This window comes from Triticum urartu, chromosome 2A (assembly GCF_056163025.1).
Source record: "Triticum urartu cultivar PI428250 chromosome 2A, HENAU_Tu73, whole genome shotgun sequence".
NCBI classification, from domain to species: domain Eukaryota; kingdom Viridiplantae; phylum Streptophyta; class Magnoliopsida; order Poales; family Poaceae; genus Triticum; species Triticum urartu.
Window position 1 is genome coordinate 549,028,436 of NC_141874.1, and position 17,768 is coordinate 549,046,203.

The 17,768-nt window shown below is 43.9% G+C and overlaps 1 protein-coding gene across 1 annotated transcript; it reads left to right on the forward strand.

The window, feature by feature from the left end:
- The first annotated feature begins 10,119 nt into the window (after positions 1-10,119).
- Positions 10,120-11,110, forward strand: LOC125541805 (uncharacterized). Its single transcript, XM_048705117.2, has 2 exons — positions 10,120-10,343; positions 10,474-11,110. The coding sequence occupies exons 1-2, from the start codon at positions 10,241-10,243 to the stop codon at positions 10,722-10,724; spliced, it is 354 nt and encodes a 117-aa protein (XP_048561074.1). The 5' UTR covers positions 10,120-10,240; the 3' UTR covers positions 10,725-11,110.
- The last annotated feature ends 6,658 nt before the right edge of the window (positions 11,111-17,768 follow it).

Below are 17,768 nucleotides of genomic sequence, written 5' to 3' on the forward strand. Positions count from 1 at the left end.
TCCGGAAACCATAACCATCTATTGATCAACGAGCTAGTCAATTAGAGGCTTACTAGGGGCATGGTGTTGTCTATGTATCCACACATGTATCTGAGTTTCCTATCAATACAATTCTAGCATGGATAATAAACGATTATCATGAACAAGGAAATATAATAATAACTAATTTATTATTGCCTCTAGGGCATATTTCCAACAAAACTAACCGGGGTACTCCTTCTAGGAGCCCTGCAAGTGAAGCACTCTCAGCCGCCGCCAGATGTTGCATGCGGCGCTCCTCACGAGTTTTTTTGTTTTATTTTTTTGTACGTGTTTTCGGTGTTTAGATGTTTTTCCCGAGTTTTTTCAGGCTTTTGGTTTTTGCCCGGTTTTCCTTAGATTTTTAGAAAAAAACTTGCCCGTAAAAATGTGACTTTTTGCTTCCACGAGGGACGCATATTTGCTTTTTGTGGAGGAACAAGTTTACCTCCGCGAGCTGTGTCTCTCGAAAAGGAAAAAAAACACGAATTTTTGCTTCTGTGTCAGGCACAGATTTACTTCTCGTTGTGTCATAGGTTTGCTTTCGCAAGAGCCTCTCAGAAATGGAAAAAGTCACATTTTTTTTGCTTCCGTGAGAGGCACATATTTGCTTCTCGTGGACGCACATGTTTTCTCAAAAAGTGAAAAAACACAATTTTTTTCTTCCACGAGAGGCACATATTTGCTTATCATGGAGGCATTGATTTGCTTCCGCGATCTAGTTCCGAAGATCTCGACGCAAGAAATCAGACGGTGAAAACGGTTAGAGATTTGAACGCATAGTTGAATAGATAAAATATTTTAAATAAACAAATTTATCTACGAAAAAAATGAAAAACTCTCATGCTGTTGCGCCACTTGTCGTAAGCCAAAAAGGTGAGAGTGGCTTTTTCAAGAGATACCCCTTAATTAGTGATTCCGTTTTTGGGAACTCCTTATCTTTTTTAGCATTTTTAGGGCACCTCATGGACCGCGGCCAGCTCGCTTGCTCTGTCTCAAGAAAATAACTGCTCGCATGCTATGTCTAAAAAAACTGCTCATCTACTTTTTTTTCTCAGTTTTTCTCTTTTGCCATTGTGTTGTTTGTTAAAAAGTAGGTTGCCAGTTTTCTTAATTTTTTTGCAAGTTTTTAAATAGTTCATGAATTTGGGAAAATTTCATGGATTTAAAAAAAGATCATGAATTTGAAAAAATATCACAAAATTGAAGAACGTACATGAATTCGAAAAAATATCACAGATTTGTAACAAAGTCCATAAATTTTTAAAAAGTTCACGAAGTTAAGAAAGTTCATCAATTTTGAAAGCTTCATGAATTTGAAAAGATGTTCACCAATTTGAAAAAATCATTAATTTGACGAAAAAGTTCATGAAATAAAATGAAAAAATGAAAAAGATGAAAAGGGAGATGAAAAGACAAAAAAGAAGAGTAGTTTTTTTAAGGACGAAAACCAGAGAAAAACCGAGTACAGAGAAAGAAAAAACTGGTAGAAAAAAAGGACCGAAGTAAGCATCTGTCGTGTTCTGCTTTTCCCGCTAGATGTGCCGGCCCGTTAAGAAAGCGACCCCTCTCCCTGTGTGCTTTCTATGAACAGAGAAAAAAACGGTGCCGTAAGCGCTGAATAGGAAATTGCTTTGTTTTTCACTTTTGAACATTACTAGCAAAAGGACCCATGCGTTGCAACGGGAAAAATCATGATCTCCAACGGCCATGACTACATTTTGCTGCATCACTGAGATACACCATCACTCTCAATTTCATGAAATCATGAACATATTTTTAAACACGTGAACATATTTGAAATCATAAAATATTTTTCAAATTTGTGAAAACTTTTACAAATTTTTGAACATTTTTTGAAATCATGAACATTTTATACTATTGCAAACATTTTTCTAAATTGTGATTTTTTTAAAACAATTTTCTTGAATCGGTGGACATTTCTATAATCAACGAACATTTTTTTAGATTGGTCGAACAATGTTTGAAATTCATGATTATTTTTTGATTTAACAAACATTAAATGCATGAACATTTTTGAAACAGATAATATTTTATGAATGAATAAACTATTTTGTGAATCATGCAAAGTTTTTGAATTTTTAGGATATTTTTCCATTCATGACTATTTTTTGAATTGGCCAAATTTTGTTTAATTTCATTAAAAAAATCAATACATGAACTTTTAAGGAAATCATGATCAATTTTTGGTTTCCCAAACATTTGTTTTCAATATTTCAAACATTATTGAATAAGCAAACATTTTTTTACAAAATCATGAACATTTTTTGAATCCACAAAAATTTTATGATTTATTAAACATCTTATTTCAAAATTCTCATTTTTTTAATTTAAAAAAATTGAAGTCCCAAATTGTTTAAAGTGGAAAAAAGGAAAATGGAAAATAAAAACAAAAATAGAAAACAAAATTGAAAACAGGCCGCTCGGACATGGGTCGGCCCAAACGGGCACGCGACATCTTCTCCCAGCGCAGAGCACAATATAGGAGCTCACTACTGCATGGGCTGGCCTAGGTGATAGATCCCCCCTGTGTAAAATGTTTTTTTATCACTTATAGTTGGCATTGATGGGTAATATTTTGCAACTTTGGGGGCAATTTACGTGACGTGCTGCCAGAAGCAATAACCCCTTTAATATTATGTACAGATTTGGTGGTGTGTGTGCTGAGCAGTCAAGTCTTTTAGCGGGCTCTAGTTCGATGAGGTAGCAACACCTTCAAAGGGAGGTGACACGATGGGATGTGGCCCAGTCATGCTACATGTTGTCGTTGTGATTTTTGTGTGTGTGAGGGAGAGAGCAGTAGGAGCCGATCGGGGATGGTTTTGTTGTTGCTAGGTGTGAGAGAGAAGGGAGAGATGAGGGGTGTTGCTAGCCTGCTACTAATGCTAAGAGAAAAATGATGAGACTTATATTAGTATAAATTGAGAGAGAGAGAGAGAGACGAGGTATTCAGAGAGGATTGTGTCGCGAAAGTTATTATCCCGTGTTCTAGATGGGTTTAATACAACTAAAAAATAGCCTCCTTTACTAAATCACGACTCTGCATCCCTTCGCTTCAATTATTATTTAGATAAAGATGAAATTTTGCATGTTTAAAACAAATGAGTATCTCCAGATTAGTGGCATTTTCTTACGGGCACTTGGAAGATTTACATGTATTAAATTGATCCCTTTGTAGTACCAAAACCCTTGGTGGATTCCTATGTGTATTACAATAATCTTTCATCCATGTTTGCCATGATTATCCCTATAATGCTTGTTGTCTCTATGTCTAAGTAAACCCCCTGGTTCTCGGGGATATGGAGGAAACGTGGTATGTTTAGGAACTGAACGCTGACAGGATACAAAATCCTCTTTTGTATGTTGATGTTGATGTTCTTCCGATGTTGTGTATGGTCGACCACTCAACATTTGCCTTTATGGACGGAAGGATATTACTACCATTGTGATGGTGTGTTGCGGAGGTACGCAGTGAAAAAAGTTACCTCCCTCCTTCCCAAATCTATTGATAAGGGATTACCGGAGACCGCCTTTAGCTACGCTCATGGAACACCGTTAATTACTGTTGCCGTGACCTAAATGTTTGTGTGTGTGTGGGGGGGGGGGACAATAGTGGTGTATGTGATACATGGTTTTTGCATGTATCCACACATTTGTACTTGGCTCTGCTCGCGTATAGGAAAATGTGGGTGGCTGAGTGATCCGAACCTACAATTATGCATTTGCATAATTACGTTAGATACATACTAGTGATGAATCTAGACTCCATGAGAATGCCTTAGCTCTATTGTTGATTTAATACTCTCTTGTTACCTCACTTTATTCTTGCTTTCTTAATTTTAGTCACCAAACACTTACAAAATCTCAACTCTTGCAACCACTCTTGCTTTGGACCACAATTAACTTGTAGGCACATCATGGTAATCCTCTAGAAGATTCAAAGATCCCTTCATGCGCTCCTTGTGGCATCGATACTCCGCAGACAACGCGTTTGCAAATCCCTTTGACACCCTCTTAATAGTATTTGATCCTTATAGCTCAATAAAATAAAAGAGCTATATTAGATATTCTAGAAATCCATTCTTGAGCATGTATTGTTTCGACAGAGATCCATGCCACTGAGTACCAAGGGGACTAATACCTTTGACTTTGAGCATTCCACTTGAGTTTGATGTTAATTTTCATGTTTGGCTCAAATTGGAAATGTCATCTTGATCATGTTACTTGGTGAAGACTTTAAATACCCCCCATAAGACATGCGGGGAGCATACTTGTATACCATCTTCACATGTGCCAATCTTCATATGGGTACTTGAAATATTTACTTTGATGCTAGCCCATGAAAACCACCCAAAACCACTAGACATAGAAAACACACAGTAGTATTGGTTAGTTCACAAAGCGTAATTCATAATTTCTTACCATACCACAAGATCCCGCGCGGTACACGATTTGTGCTTGTGTGTTGACCATTTGGAATCTGATTTCGAGTTTTATCTTGATCAACCTTTATTTTCACGACGTGATTAATGTTGATGTCTTGAAGGCCATATTGAACTCTTCACTATGCTTCATTGCTTCAATACATGATCACCAATATCACAATTCTCTTATGACCATATCAAGATTCTCCATGAATATCATATTGCACATCACTTGCTCTTTTTCATGCTCCATCACAATCTTTTGAGAGAGATAATGAGTTCTTCACTTCATTACTTACTTCATGTTCTTACCTCCCACCTTAAAGGGTAAGCCACTTGTAATCTTTTTTACCTTTTCCTCCTGAGAGGTTGTATATATTGTATTGTTTTACATTTTTTTATAATAAAGTTGCAAGGCTGTGGGGTTTTTGCCCAAGAGTTTACTTCATGACTTAATCAACAATGACTCAACATATGAGCTCGTCCCATAATCTCATCTTCAAGCCATATATAGAGTGCTTCTCTTTAATCATTCTCTCAAGATCTTAATCCATCATGGAACACTCATTAGCCTAAGAATGTGTCGGCATTCTGGGAACGGGGGTCCTCAGACTTGCCTGCCTGCGGCCCATAGCGTGGCTTTGCTAGCAGGCCTGTACGTCCCATCTTCATCAACAAGGCATTCAAGACCCTCGCGAGGGGCCAAGCCTCACGAGGCGGACGACGCAAGACCTCCTCAGGAGCGGCCTCGCCAGACGGGCTCGCGAGTGATGGAGAGATCAAGGCAAGGCAAACCTCGCGAGGTTCTCGTGACGCGAGCCATGACGATCGAGACCAGGCGGGCGCCGGCGCGCGTAGGGTCCTTGTTTCCTCTTTGGTGCTAAGGGGCAAGTGCAGGTGCGGAGAACCGAGGCATCAAGCAAAGGTTTCCATATTGGTGCAATAAGACCAAGACCAGCAGGACGGCAAGACGGAGGTCACCATGGAGCCCAAGGCGGCGTCACCACCAGAGCCTCTTGCAGGCGAAGACCACTTTTGTCAGGATAAGCTGTACTAGCTGTCCCCTTTCAAATTGGCCGTTGTTGGCTCCCTTCTCGCTCAATATTTGGGGAGAGGACCAGGGCCTCTATAAATAGGACTAGCCACCACCATAGCTAGGGGGGGGTGTTAGATCGAGAGAGACCAGAATAACCACAAGTTCTCCGAGCACAAGAACACCTCTCCTCAGGAGGCTGTTCTTCCCCTTGTATTGTTCATCCTCAGCCAAAGAGGCAATCCACCACCAACACATTGGAGTAGGGTATTACACCACAACAATGGCCCGAACCAGTATAAATCTTGTGTCCCTTGTGTTGCGAGTTCATCGAGTTAGTACGTAAGATCTTAGCTGAGTTAGGACGTGGATCGGTAGGGGGGAAATCTTCGCGCGCACCCCAGTGTTCGAACCTTAAGGGTTTTGCCAGAACCCGTGATCCGAAAGCATGAAAACCTCCGAGATCGCTCAATGGACTCCATGTATCTCACATCTTGTTCATCACATGTAATTAAACTTGATCATATTTGATTCAATCATTGAACTCAACCTTGGTGTATACCTAGATTTTGATGGTATTCATTTCAAATCCATCTAGTCTCCTTATTGCATTACCCATGGAACATATCTTCATGTAAAACTCGTTGCCATTATTGCTCCATAGCAATTTTCATTCATTACGAAGTCTCAACGCATATATTTCTGTTGATGTATTTCACCCTTAAATCCAACCAGTATTCTTCATGCATTGCCTATGGAACTTCCATTCAAATACATCTCAATAAAAACATTAGCCCATAGGGATTGTCATTAATTACCAAAAACACACATGTGGACTGCATTCAGTTTCAATGGGTATGAGAAGGTTGAGCTCCTTCGAAGATGCAATCCTTACAATGCTTGCACATGAACCACATAGACAAAGCGATCGGCGATCCAAGGCCTTTCCGCAAGAGTGTGGGGGGGGGGGAGGGGAGGATTGCATGGTTGTGGACTATCACGCATAGAAGTCAATGTTGCCATTGGGTGGGATAGCGGTAAGTCGACACCAAGAGAGAATCTCATGCCATACGACATGGGAGACGATGCATACAACCAAGAGGTGGTCCATGGTCTTGATCTCTTGGTCGCATAGAATGCATGCCAGTGCATAAGGCACTTCACGACGGACAAGCCACATCGTGGTCTAGCACTGAGCAAGCCCGGCAAGCCAAAGGACGGGCTCGCCACCGAGTGTGGCCCAATATTTCCAAGTAAGCCGCCAATGAGGGTTTTGTGTTGATCCATGGAAGATTGGAAGGTAGCAGGACTTGGCGGTGTATGAGTCATTCTCGGTCCAGCCCAACTGATGGAGTTGGGATGTCCTGACGGCGATGTTGCGAAGACACCGCCAGATGTTGATGTACTCGACGTGTCCGGAGGGCCAAGGCCGCCACGAATGTCTTGAATCCAAGCTTGATGAGGGATGGCCTCCTAGACAAGGAAAAAATTGCGTTGACGGTGGGGCACATGGATATACATGAAGGCCGCAAGCTCAGAGATGTAGGATACTTCCAGCCAATGGTCCATCTGGAATTTGCAAGCGTGGTGATCACCTAGGATCCAAGTGGTGGAGGCACGAAAAATTTGTCGGACCTTAGGCTTGCAAGGGGGGCGATGGTGACACCAAGGAGGCTGGGGGTCAATCGCCTAGAGCCACAACCATCGCACCCTAAGAGCAATATGAGTGCGCGGGAGATCACGTATGCCAAGGCCACCTAGTTCTAGGGGTGGCAGTCACATGACCAACCGATGAGACGGTTGCCTACCCGAGCCAACCATGCCACACGAAGTCTTAGATGATGCGGGTGACTAGTTTTTAGATCGATGGGCTGAGCGCCATGGCAAGAAGGAGGTGCATTACATCACATTGAGGACGTGGCAAAGAAGCGTTAGCCGCTCATCGTGCGATAGAAGAAAGGCACTCCTAGTGGTAAGTTTCTTCGCGATCTTGTCAACCAGCAACATAAGGGCAAAGGAGTGCACTTTACTTGTGGAGTGGGGTAGCCCAAGGTAATTTATCAGGAAGGTGGTCATCGAACACGTCAACGTCGCGTCGATAGAGTGTAATTGGCGCGAGGCATTGGATGGGAGTAACCAAGCATTTGGCGAAATTGGTTCGCAATCCGGAGGTCCTTAGAAATGTGCTAAGGATCGAAGCTCTTGGATAACCGCTGCCTCAAGGGGGTATGGGTGGTAGAAAATGACAACATTGTTCTCAAAGAGTGAGATGCTCGATGCGGCGTGCCAGGTGGTTAAGCGGCAAACAATGCCATCACTCCTCGCTGGTGGAATAACTTAAAATGTGAGCCAATTGGATGCGTCGGTCCGACGTGAAGAGTTGGCAAATCCTTACACTTCTGACCACTAGGTTGCTCCTCTATTGCACTAGATTATGCCACGTGAAGTTTAGCCTTCGCGTAGCGAGCAGTCACATTCTAGACGCCTCTCATTCCTCCTAAGTATCTCCCTCATGAGTCCTAAGTCCTACCCCCCCCCCCCACCTCAATGCCTCTCCTCTGCTCAGCCATAATCGGGGGCCTGTCCAAAGTCAAGATCTATCTAGAAGATTCCAAACGAAAGATAAAAGGTATGAGAATAATGGTAAATGATGCATGCGAACTTAGCCTAGCTCAGGTGGTTAGGTTATTTGTGGTGGAACCAGTCCACCAGGGTTTAAGTACTAGACTTGACACTGGTGCTTACATTTTCCTGACTTATTTCAGCCTTTCGACGATGTTCGTTCAGTGAGAGGAGACGTTCCCGTCGACTACAGAGGGCCAGTGGCGACTTCGTCAATCTCAAGTTGATGTGCCAGATCAGTCTCTCCAAGTTGATCATAAGGATATGGTGTGCATGAGTTCATAGTATATGAATGTCTGCGTTTGTACTATGTTAAAAAAAAGGTAAATGATGCATGATTTTGACAACATTACATTTGGTCATATGCGCTACACATCTTCTACTAGAGTCTGTCTAAGAAAAAAATACAATATTTTGACCTAGGAAGCATGTACTACCTCCGTTCCAAAATAATTAAAGTTTTCAGTTTATCCTAAACTTGTTCAAGTTTAACTAAATCCACAGAAACATATATTAACATTTAGAACACTAAAGTAGACTCCTGAGATTCGTGACACATCGGAGCTAAACATGACACATGAGGTAAGCAATCCAAACAATTTATAAAAAAATAGACTCATAAGATTCTTTATGAAGTACATTTACATACTATACTATGTGTATTTGATTTTGTAGATGTTACCACATTTATCTGTATATAGTTGATCAAATTTGAACTAGTTTGACCAAAGGCAAACCTAAAACCTCAATTAGTCTGTAACCGAGGGAGTATCTTTTACTAATCTTCAATTAGAACAAGAAATCAGTGGTGGGCAGCACCACCACTCGCGGGCTCCGTGTACAGCGCGTATATGTTTGACGGCGAGACAGAGGGATCAGGGATGGGCAGCAGCGTTCGCGTCGTACGATGGGCGGCACGTGGCCGGCCGGCGGTGGAAGGGGTGCATGCACGCCGGCCGACTTTGCATCGCGTGCGCGCGAGCTGCATGCATCGTCGTCGCCTGCGCCTCGCGTCCAAACCGCACCAGTCACCACCACCAACAGGCAGGCAGCTCGCCCCCCAAAAGCCACCCACCTCCCCGCGCCTGGTTGGGCAGCACGCCCTCGTGCTCCAGCCACTGCTGCCCCTGCCAAACCTGAGGCGGAGGAGAAAAGAAGAGCGGCCTCGTGGCACGGTGGCAGCATCCATCGACCAGGTCGATCGGTAACTTTAGGTGAAAATTACTATAGAACTAGTTAAGAGAAAGATGCGAATCGGCGTGAGGGGTCAAATTTTGATCTCAGTCCTACACACCACAAGGGTTGGCCAATTTTATGGGACGACTTCAGAATTCAGATGGCTATGTAATTTGCAGCATCTATCGTGAATTTGTGTTCCTGACGATGATCGTGTACTCGAGCTGGCCTGGGAAAAGAAAGGTGTACATACGGTCCCAAATAGATCGACTCTCACCAAGATTCGAAGCACTAAAAACTACTGCGCCACTTGGCCACGACGCAGAAAAAGTACAGCGACGCTGTACTTGAAACTAGTATATTACAGTTATTACTTAATGATTTTACTGCGCCGGGGGTGATAATGTGTCGTCGACGACCAGGGGCCAAGAAGAACCCGGCGTCGGCGTGCATGCGCATAGCTGGATCTGCAAGACATCAACACAAAAATGGGTAGTAGACTTTTTGCCCTTGCCCTAGCCTTGTGGAGTAGTAGTAGCTAGGCACACATATATTCAAATACAAACTTTCAAACAAAAGCTATTAACATACGGCGCTTACACACGCCTCAGTACAGAGTGAGATTAATTAGGTCTTGTGCTCTTGGATGCTTTGGGTTGATACACACTTACCAGGCACAATCAGGATCGTAGCATTAAACAAGTCCTGCTCCTCTGCCTGGGGGTTCGTTAAACAAGACTATCAGGGTGGTACGGTCAGAACAGATGTTCTCTAGGTATCCATCCTCAGCTAGCTTTGACTGCATATCTATCCCTAGACCCCATACTAGCCTAAAACACTGGCCATTGCTTTCCCTATAAATCTCAACAAACCCCAACCCTGTACCTTCTCTTCAAACTCCTATTGACACACAAACACATACACACGCAGAAAAAGATCGAACACCATGAGCTGCAGAAGAAGGATCAGCAGTGCAGTCCTTGTGGTTGTCTTGCTCTTCTCCCCATTATTGCTCACGCTCTACCTTCCCACTGCTTGCGCTCGCCATGGTGAGTTCCCTGCTACTGTCTCCACCGATCGACCTATCTCTATCTGTATTATTGTATATATTTCCCCTGTTTATTGGTTTTGAGATTTGCATCCACCCCTTGTTAAATCGTGGCACTACTATCTCTGCAGTGGCGGTGCTCGGCGCAAGAGACGGCCTGAATCTCGGAGGCGGCCGGCAGCTTGTGGTTGGTGATGATGCAGGAAAGGCCGTCCCTGTCGGCGGCTCACGGCCAGTTAGGACGGTGGAGATGCGCGCGGCGAGGAGGCACCGGCGGGACGCGGCCGACGAGATGCACGACATGCTGAGGAAGGACTACGCGTATAGGGCGAGGGGCAAGAAGCCCATCCACAACGACGAGCCACTCGACGATGAACCCTAAATCAGACCCGTAGCTAGGTACATAGTTATAGAAACTTAGCTAGCTAGAGCCGCTCTGTGATTTACTACCACTGCTAGTTAGCTAGATTTGCAGGCTTTGCCGGATACATACATATAGCTTAGGTACCCAAATATTATGGAACAATAATGCCTGGGTTGGCTAGGTAGTTTATTATTAGCTGGTCAACCTTAATCTAGCATCCAAGCTGGCCATCACGTTTAGTCCTGATTTGCAAGAACTACTGGTAGGAGTAGTTCATGCGAAGAAGGGGCAGTTTTGTGCCTGATGTGCACGCTTGGGGGCTATGCTAACCTTGTACTATATGTATGTCAGTGTTACATTTGGCAATTTACATGTGTCCTGGCTGCGTGGATTTTAGCAAGAAAGTGTGTGTCAACATCCTCAGCTTATTTTGCTGCTTGTTGACATACGGGTCATTGGAAAAAGAACCACTTTCTCGTGAATTTAATAGCTTTCGCTCTTGTTCTGTTTTCTCCTTCTGATAGAATGGGCAATGCTCACATCATGGTTCATGTATGTATAAGAAGATGCTCGCCTACCGCGTGAAGCTAATTTCTTTTGGGCAAACTAAGCCCTCGAGGTGGGCTAGATTTTACTAACTTAATATCCCAAACAGTTAACAGTGTACCGATAAAAGTTTTCCCAAAGGAAAAGGAATGGCTTCATAGGCCATTCTGAGATTACATCTGGAGGTTTTATTGCACAAGAAAGAGCAACAAGAGGAAGATCTACACAAGGAAACCTTTTTGGCCAGAGAATGGGCAATAAGATTCTTGATCCTAGGAATATGGGTGGTCAATCGAGAAGTTTTTGGGAAGACACCTGGTTGGGTGACACTATTAACTCTACGATACCAGATTATATATTATCGTATTTATAAAAGAGGTTGGTGGCTTCTGTTCTTGAGGCTAGCCATTTGAACATCCAATTCCGCATGTCTTTGTTGGGTGACAAATGGACTAAGTGGATCCATTCGGTTTCTAAGTTGATATCAATTAATCTGACTCGGATGCCAGATTCATTCCAGTGGAGGTTAACCACTAATGGTGCATTTACTGTGAAGTCTATCTATGCGGATCTGATGGATTCCAGACATATTTTGCGCAAAAACATATTTGGAAAACAAAGGTTCCTTCCCAGATCAAAGTTTTCATGTGGTTTTGCCAAAGGGAAGTAGTTCTTACGAAAGGTAATCTGGCTAAGCATAACTGGCATGGTAACAAAAAAATGATGTTTTTGTAATCGGGAGGAGACAATTTATCATTTATTTCTGTTGTGTCAATTTAGTACCTTGTTCTCGTGCTCGATTCATATTACTTACAATTTAGCACCACCAACGAGTATTCCAAATTTGTTTGGGAACTAGTTGGGTGGTATTCATCATAAGTTGAAGTGCCAAATTCATGTGGGAGTTTGTGCCATTCTCTCGGCAATATGTAATTGCCGAAATGACTGTGTTTTTAACCGATCATCAACTCCTAATTTCTTGTAGGTTATCTACCGAGCTATGGTCATCACTACAGCATGTGGACGCGCAGGCGCTTATGGCCTTTGGTGCAGCCGGCTGGAAATGGTTGCTCTGGGTTTATTCGACCAGTTTGGTCGGCGAGTCACTCATAGATTATGTAGATGAGCTATGTAATCTCGAGTATGACCGGTTATGGCCATGTTTTCTTTTTATTTGACTTTGTTTCATGTCTAATAAGATGGTCGTGTGCATCTTATGACGCAGAGGCCGTGGTACTCCTTTTTTCGGGGGAAAATTGTAAGAGTTGAGGCTAGAAGCAATATTGAAGAAATCTACAAGTATAGGTTTCATCCTCCAATGCCCCAAACTTTTGAGGAAATTCCTTGCTTCGACGGCAACAACCAATGTCCTGCAATTAGAAAGGAAAGTAATCGAGTTCCATCCCAAGGCCTTAACTGTTGAAGCATCTAGGAGTAAACCCATAGCTTCTGCCTGCAAAATAGAAAAAACATTCAAGGCCATCGCTTGAATGGAATTTAGTGGTTGTTGTCTTCGTTTGTAGGAACACTCCAAAGGAAGTGTTTTTTCTTACCACTGGAGGATTATAGGTCACATCAACATAAGCCAAGAAGCCTATAAGTTGTATAGACATATTTTTTGGTTGCTAACTTATTTTTTTGGATGAGACACTATTGAGGTCTTGGTATATATCTTCTTCAGAATTCTCCATTAAACCTCTATTTAGCATGGCTCTCGTGGCATAAAACCTGCAAAGGGGTCCAAGTTTTCTTTTTGAAAAGAAAATCATTTCTAGCCTTCCAAATATTCCAAAGGAGAGTGAAAATTAAGGCTATGTTTAAATCCATTGAAAGTGCTAGTGATCGACTAGAGGGGGGGGGGTGAATAGGCGATTTTTAGGAAAGTCTTCAAAACATGTAAGTTTCAAAGACAAACGATAGAAATAAACCTATTACCATGCAGCGGAAGGTAGACTACACTAGGCAAACCATGGTCAAGTATTCAATGAAGTGAAAGCACAATGACTAATAGCAGCTAGGCAGTAAGGATCAGGTAGGAAGATATTGTGAAGCCAATCAGAACAAGTAATCACTCAGTGAAGCCAAATGGTGATGCAATCGTACACTGACTTCACAAGGACCAACAGTAAGTAAAGGGAAGGGAAGGATGAAACCAGTGACTCATTGAAGACAATGATTTGTTGGACCAGTTCCAGTTGCTGTGACAACTATACGTCTGGTTAGGGAGGCTGAGATTCAACTCAGAAGACCTCGTCTTCACCTTATTCCCCTTGAGCTAAGGACACCCAGTCCTCGCCCAATCACTCTGGTAAGTCTTCAAGGTAGACTTCCAAACCTTCACAGACTTCGTTCACCGGCGATCCACAATGACTCTTGGATGCTCAGAACGCGACGCCTAACCGGCTAGAGGATTCACAGTCCTCAAGTGTAATAAGTCTTTAGATCACACAGACAGGAAGACTTAAGTGATGCCTAACACTCTTTGGCTCTGTGTGGTTAGGGCTTTATCCTCTCAAGGAATTCTCTCTCAAAGGCTTCGAGGTGGGTTGCTTTCAAATGACAAAAGTTATGCTTTAACTCTGAGCAGCCAACCGTTTATGGTTGTAGGGGGTGGGCTATTTATAGCCACTAGGCAACCTGACCTGATTTGTCCGAAATGACCCTGGGTCACTAAGGAACTGACACGTGTTCCAACGGTCAAATTTCAAACACACACGACAACTTTACTTGGGCTACAAGCAAAGCTGACTTATCCAACTCTGGACAAGATTTGCTCTCATAGTCTTCACTCGAAGACATAGGATTTTGGTTAAGCATCACTTCAGTCATTCTGACTGGTTCTCTTGGACCCCACTTAACAGTACGGTGGTTCCTATGACTCAACAAGGAAAAACACAGAACGATGAAACTGCTAAGTCTTCGCGCTCCATAGTCTTCACGCGATGTCTTCTCTTGTCATAGTCTTCAATGTGAATGTCTTCACATACCACCTTTGACTTCAATGTCTTCATACATTTTTAGGGGTCATCTCTGATAGGAAAAGCGAATCAATGAGGGACTTCTACTTGTGTTATCCTGCAATTCTCACAAACACATTAGTCCCTCAACTAGGTTTGTCGTCAATACTCCAAAACCAACTAGGGGTGGCACTAGATGCACTTACAATCTCCTCCTTTTTGGTGATTGATGACAAACTAGTTGAAGTTTTCAACGGGGAATATAATATGTGAAATTATAAAGGATAGGGAATTGTCTTCATAAGTTGCAAGGGCTCCCCCTGAAGATGTGCATATAAGTAATTTGCTTTTGGAATGCAAATGCACATGGCAGGTTGTACTTGTGGAGATCCTCTTCAACTTATGATGACAATTCATCATGCATGAAAAGTATGTGAAGATAATGACATGCATAATGAAAAATGGACGTCTGCAAAATGATCTAAGTGCGGAATTTATCGTCGCACATGCGGAATTTATCACCGCATCACAGAATAGCAAATAAGTATCAGACGACCATCGAGTTTAAGTGTTACAACTCAAAGAACCGAATGTATCAAAACGAGAGTTGTAAACACTAGGCAAAACATAAAGCAACCGCCCATATGGACCCGCTTGAAGACTATCAAACTCATATGCTTCTCCCCCTTTTGTCAGTAAGGACCAAAAAGGTTTGAAGACATAGAGCATCTACTCGTTCCCACGAGGAGTAGGTGAAGCATCAAGGTCGTCGGTGTTGTTTGGCGGTGCAGACGAACTCGGGGTAGTGTCGATGCATGCAGAAGTAGGGGGCGGTGAAGTGGCATCGTCTTCGTCCTCGATCACTCTGGCATTCACAGTTGCCGCGGAGGAAGAGAACTCAGAGTCTTCAAGAGACGGAGTTCGTCGCAGCACAGTCCTTCTTGAAGGTGTGGAGTCAAACTTGAAACATTCAGAGAAGCCATCCTCTTGAAGATCATCTTCAGAACACATAAGCGTCAGCCCTTTCCATGTACGCCGACAGGTTTCATGGGCAACAAAGGCATTCTTGGTGGCAACATTGCGAATGTGGTTGACATCCACCAAGAGGCTTTGCATTTGGCGCTTCAGCCAGTCATGATGCCTATCCTGTTTCTGATGAAGGGCAACTAGAAGCTCTCGGTCATTGAGAACACGAGATCGCTTCTTGGGCCGTTGGGCAATAGTGCTTTCAGTGGCTTCAGTGAGGGCACGATGAGGTGCACGTGTAGTACCAGCCAGAGGATAAACATGAGTGACTGCTTCAACTCCTTCAATGTTTTGAGAGAAACTTTGATGCTCAGCATTCTGAAGACTAAGAGGCTCCTTGGAAGGCTCTGGATAGATGGCTTCAACGGACATATCAACGTCAGGCAGAAAGATCCGATGATTGCGAGCAGAGGGCTGATATGAGACAGCTGAGTGTAGTTTGATCAGCCGCATTATCCATGGAGCGTAAAACTTCAAGCCAAAAAGATCAGATCCTGATGCAGCAAGTTGGCGGATGAAGAAGTCTTGTGCATTGAAGCATTTGCCGTGAAGAATATAAAATACCAAAGTCTTCATTGCACCTTCCAGCTTTGCTTGTGGAGAATGTCCTTTGATGGGCCAGAGAGTTCGCCTGATAATGTGATAGATAGTGCGTGGCAGATACTCAAGATCTTCAACAAAGAACTCCTTAGGATATGCAGCATCTGGAGGCAAAGGCTTCATCATGCTAAGCATCTGACTCATGTTCGGTTCAGGCTTCTGAAAGATGCTCTCCATAGCAGCACTGTGAAGCTGACAACCAGGTTCATAAAGATCTCCAGGAGTGGGCAGACTAGTGAGCTCAATGATATCAAAGGCTTTGGCTTCATGATGAACATTGCCGGTCATCCACTCAAGGACCCAAGTCTTCGGATCTCTGTTGTAGCCACGAATGTGAAGAGTGGCATAGAATTGGAGCAGCAACTCTTCATTCCAGTGCTCTTGGTCAGTGATGAAAGGCAACAATCCAGACTCTTTGAAGCAATCCAGAGCTTCTTCCAAGCAAGGCAGACCAGTTATGGCTTCAGTGTCAAGATGCATATGAGGGAAAATGCAACCTTGATTGTACAGAATGCATGAGTAATAACTTCGCTGCGGATAGCTCCAGAACCGATCAGAAGATATTCTTTCCCTTGAGTAGGGGTTCTTGGCGCTATTGAAGAAGGTGTTGTCTGCTTTGAAGCCGTTAACATTAAAGGATCCGGGTGCTGAGGCAGGACCTGGAAACCTGGGCAACCTTGGCATTGGCTTCTGTACCTGAGGCCTGTGCTCAATATGATAGTCAAACTGAGGACCAGCAGCAGGTGCAGGAACAGGAGCAGTGGCAGAGGCGTTGGGCTGCACAACAGAGGCTTTAGGAGCAGTTGCATCATTGGCTTCATTAACTTCTGGCATTGGTGTAGGCTCCACATTTGCTTCAGCCATGACTACGTCATTGGCTTCATTTGTGTTGGGGGTGGCAGCCTCAAGATTCTCAACCTCCACTTGATGAGCTGGAGGGTCGGGCACTGACACGTTCTCCTCAAGAACAACTTCTTCAGTAATGGGGGGAGTAGGGACACGTTCTTCTTCTTGTGTGTCGTCGGCTGATGCAGCCGGAATGTCTTCAGCAGCTTTAGCCTCAGACTCAGAGACATTCACAGTAGGAGTGGCATCTGGAAACACTTGACGTGCAACAGATTGGTGAGGCACTTCTCCTTCTGGAACGCTCGAAAGAGGGACTTGAGACCTTGGTCCTTTGCGAAGCCTGCATAACGCTGGCGACGCCTCTGGAGACGGAGTTGACTGGGCCTCAAAGTCATCTTCTTCTTCTTGCCGGGGTGGTGTGACTTGTTGTTGTGGGTGATCAGCTCATGATGCATCCCGAGCAATTGGCGTTAGAGGACGACCAACGCTGATGAGTTCGCTGTGCGTAAGCACAGGCGATGATACCAAGTTGTGCTCGATCTGAGGAAGAACTACATCATCTTCAACATTGTCATGGTGACCAATGTCTTCAGCAGCGGTGGGATCAGCTGCTGGAATGTCTTCAGCTTCATGAGCCTCTGTGGAATCAGGCTCATGGACAGTCAGTTGGCGCTCTTGATGTTCAGCTGCAGGGCGAACCATTGAGATAGGTTCAACAACTAAGGGCTCTGTGGGAGCAGCCCGATCCTTCTTGGTCTTGCGCTTCTTCTTGGAGGGAGCAGCATCAGAGGCTTCAGGATGTTTCCTCTTTCTGGCTTCAGCCTCAGCAGTCCTCGTCTTCTTCAGTTCTGAAGCGGTTGACCTGACCTTTGGCTTCGAGCCAGTCATGCTGGCTGGGAAGACAATGGGATGTGCTTCCTGCCTTTGTGCGTCGGGTTCAGCCACAGCTGGCTTCTTCTTCTTCTTTGCAGCCATCCTGGGATCGATGCCAGGACGACCAAGAGCCTTGCGCTTCTCAGGCTCATTGTAGGCTTGCACACACTTGTCAGCTAGGCTCTTCATGCGTTCACGAGAACCTTGAGCTTCT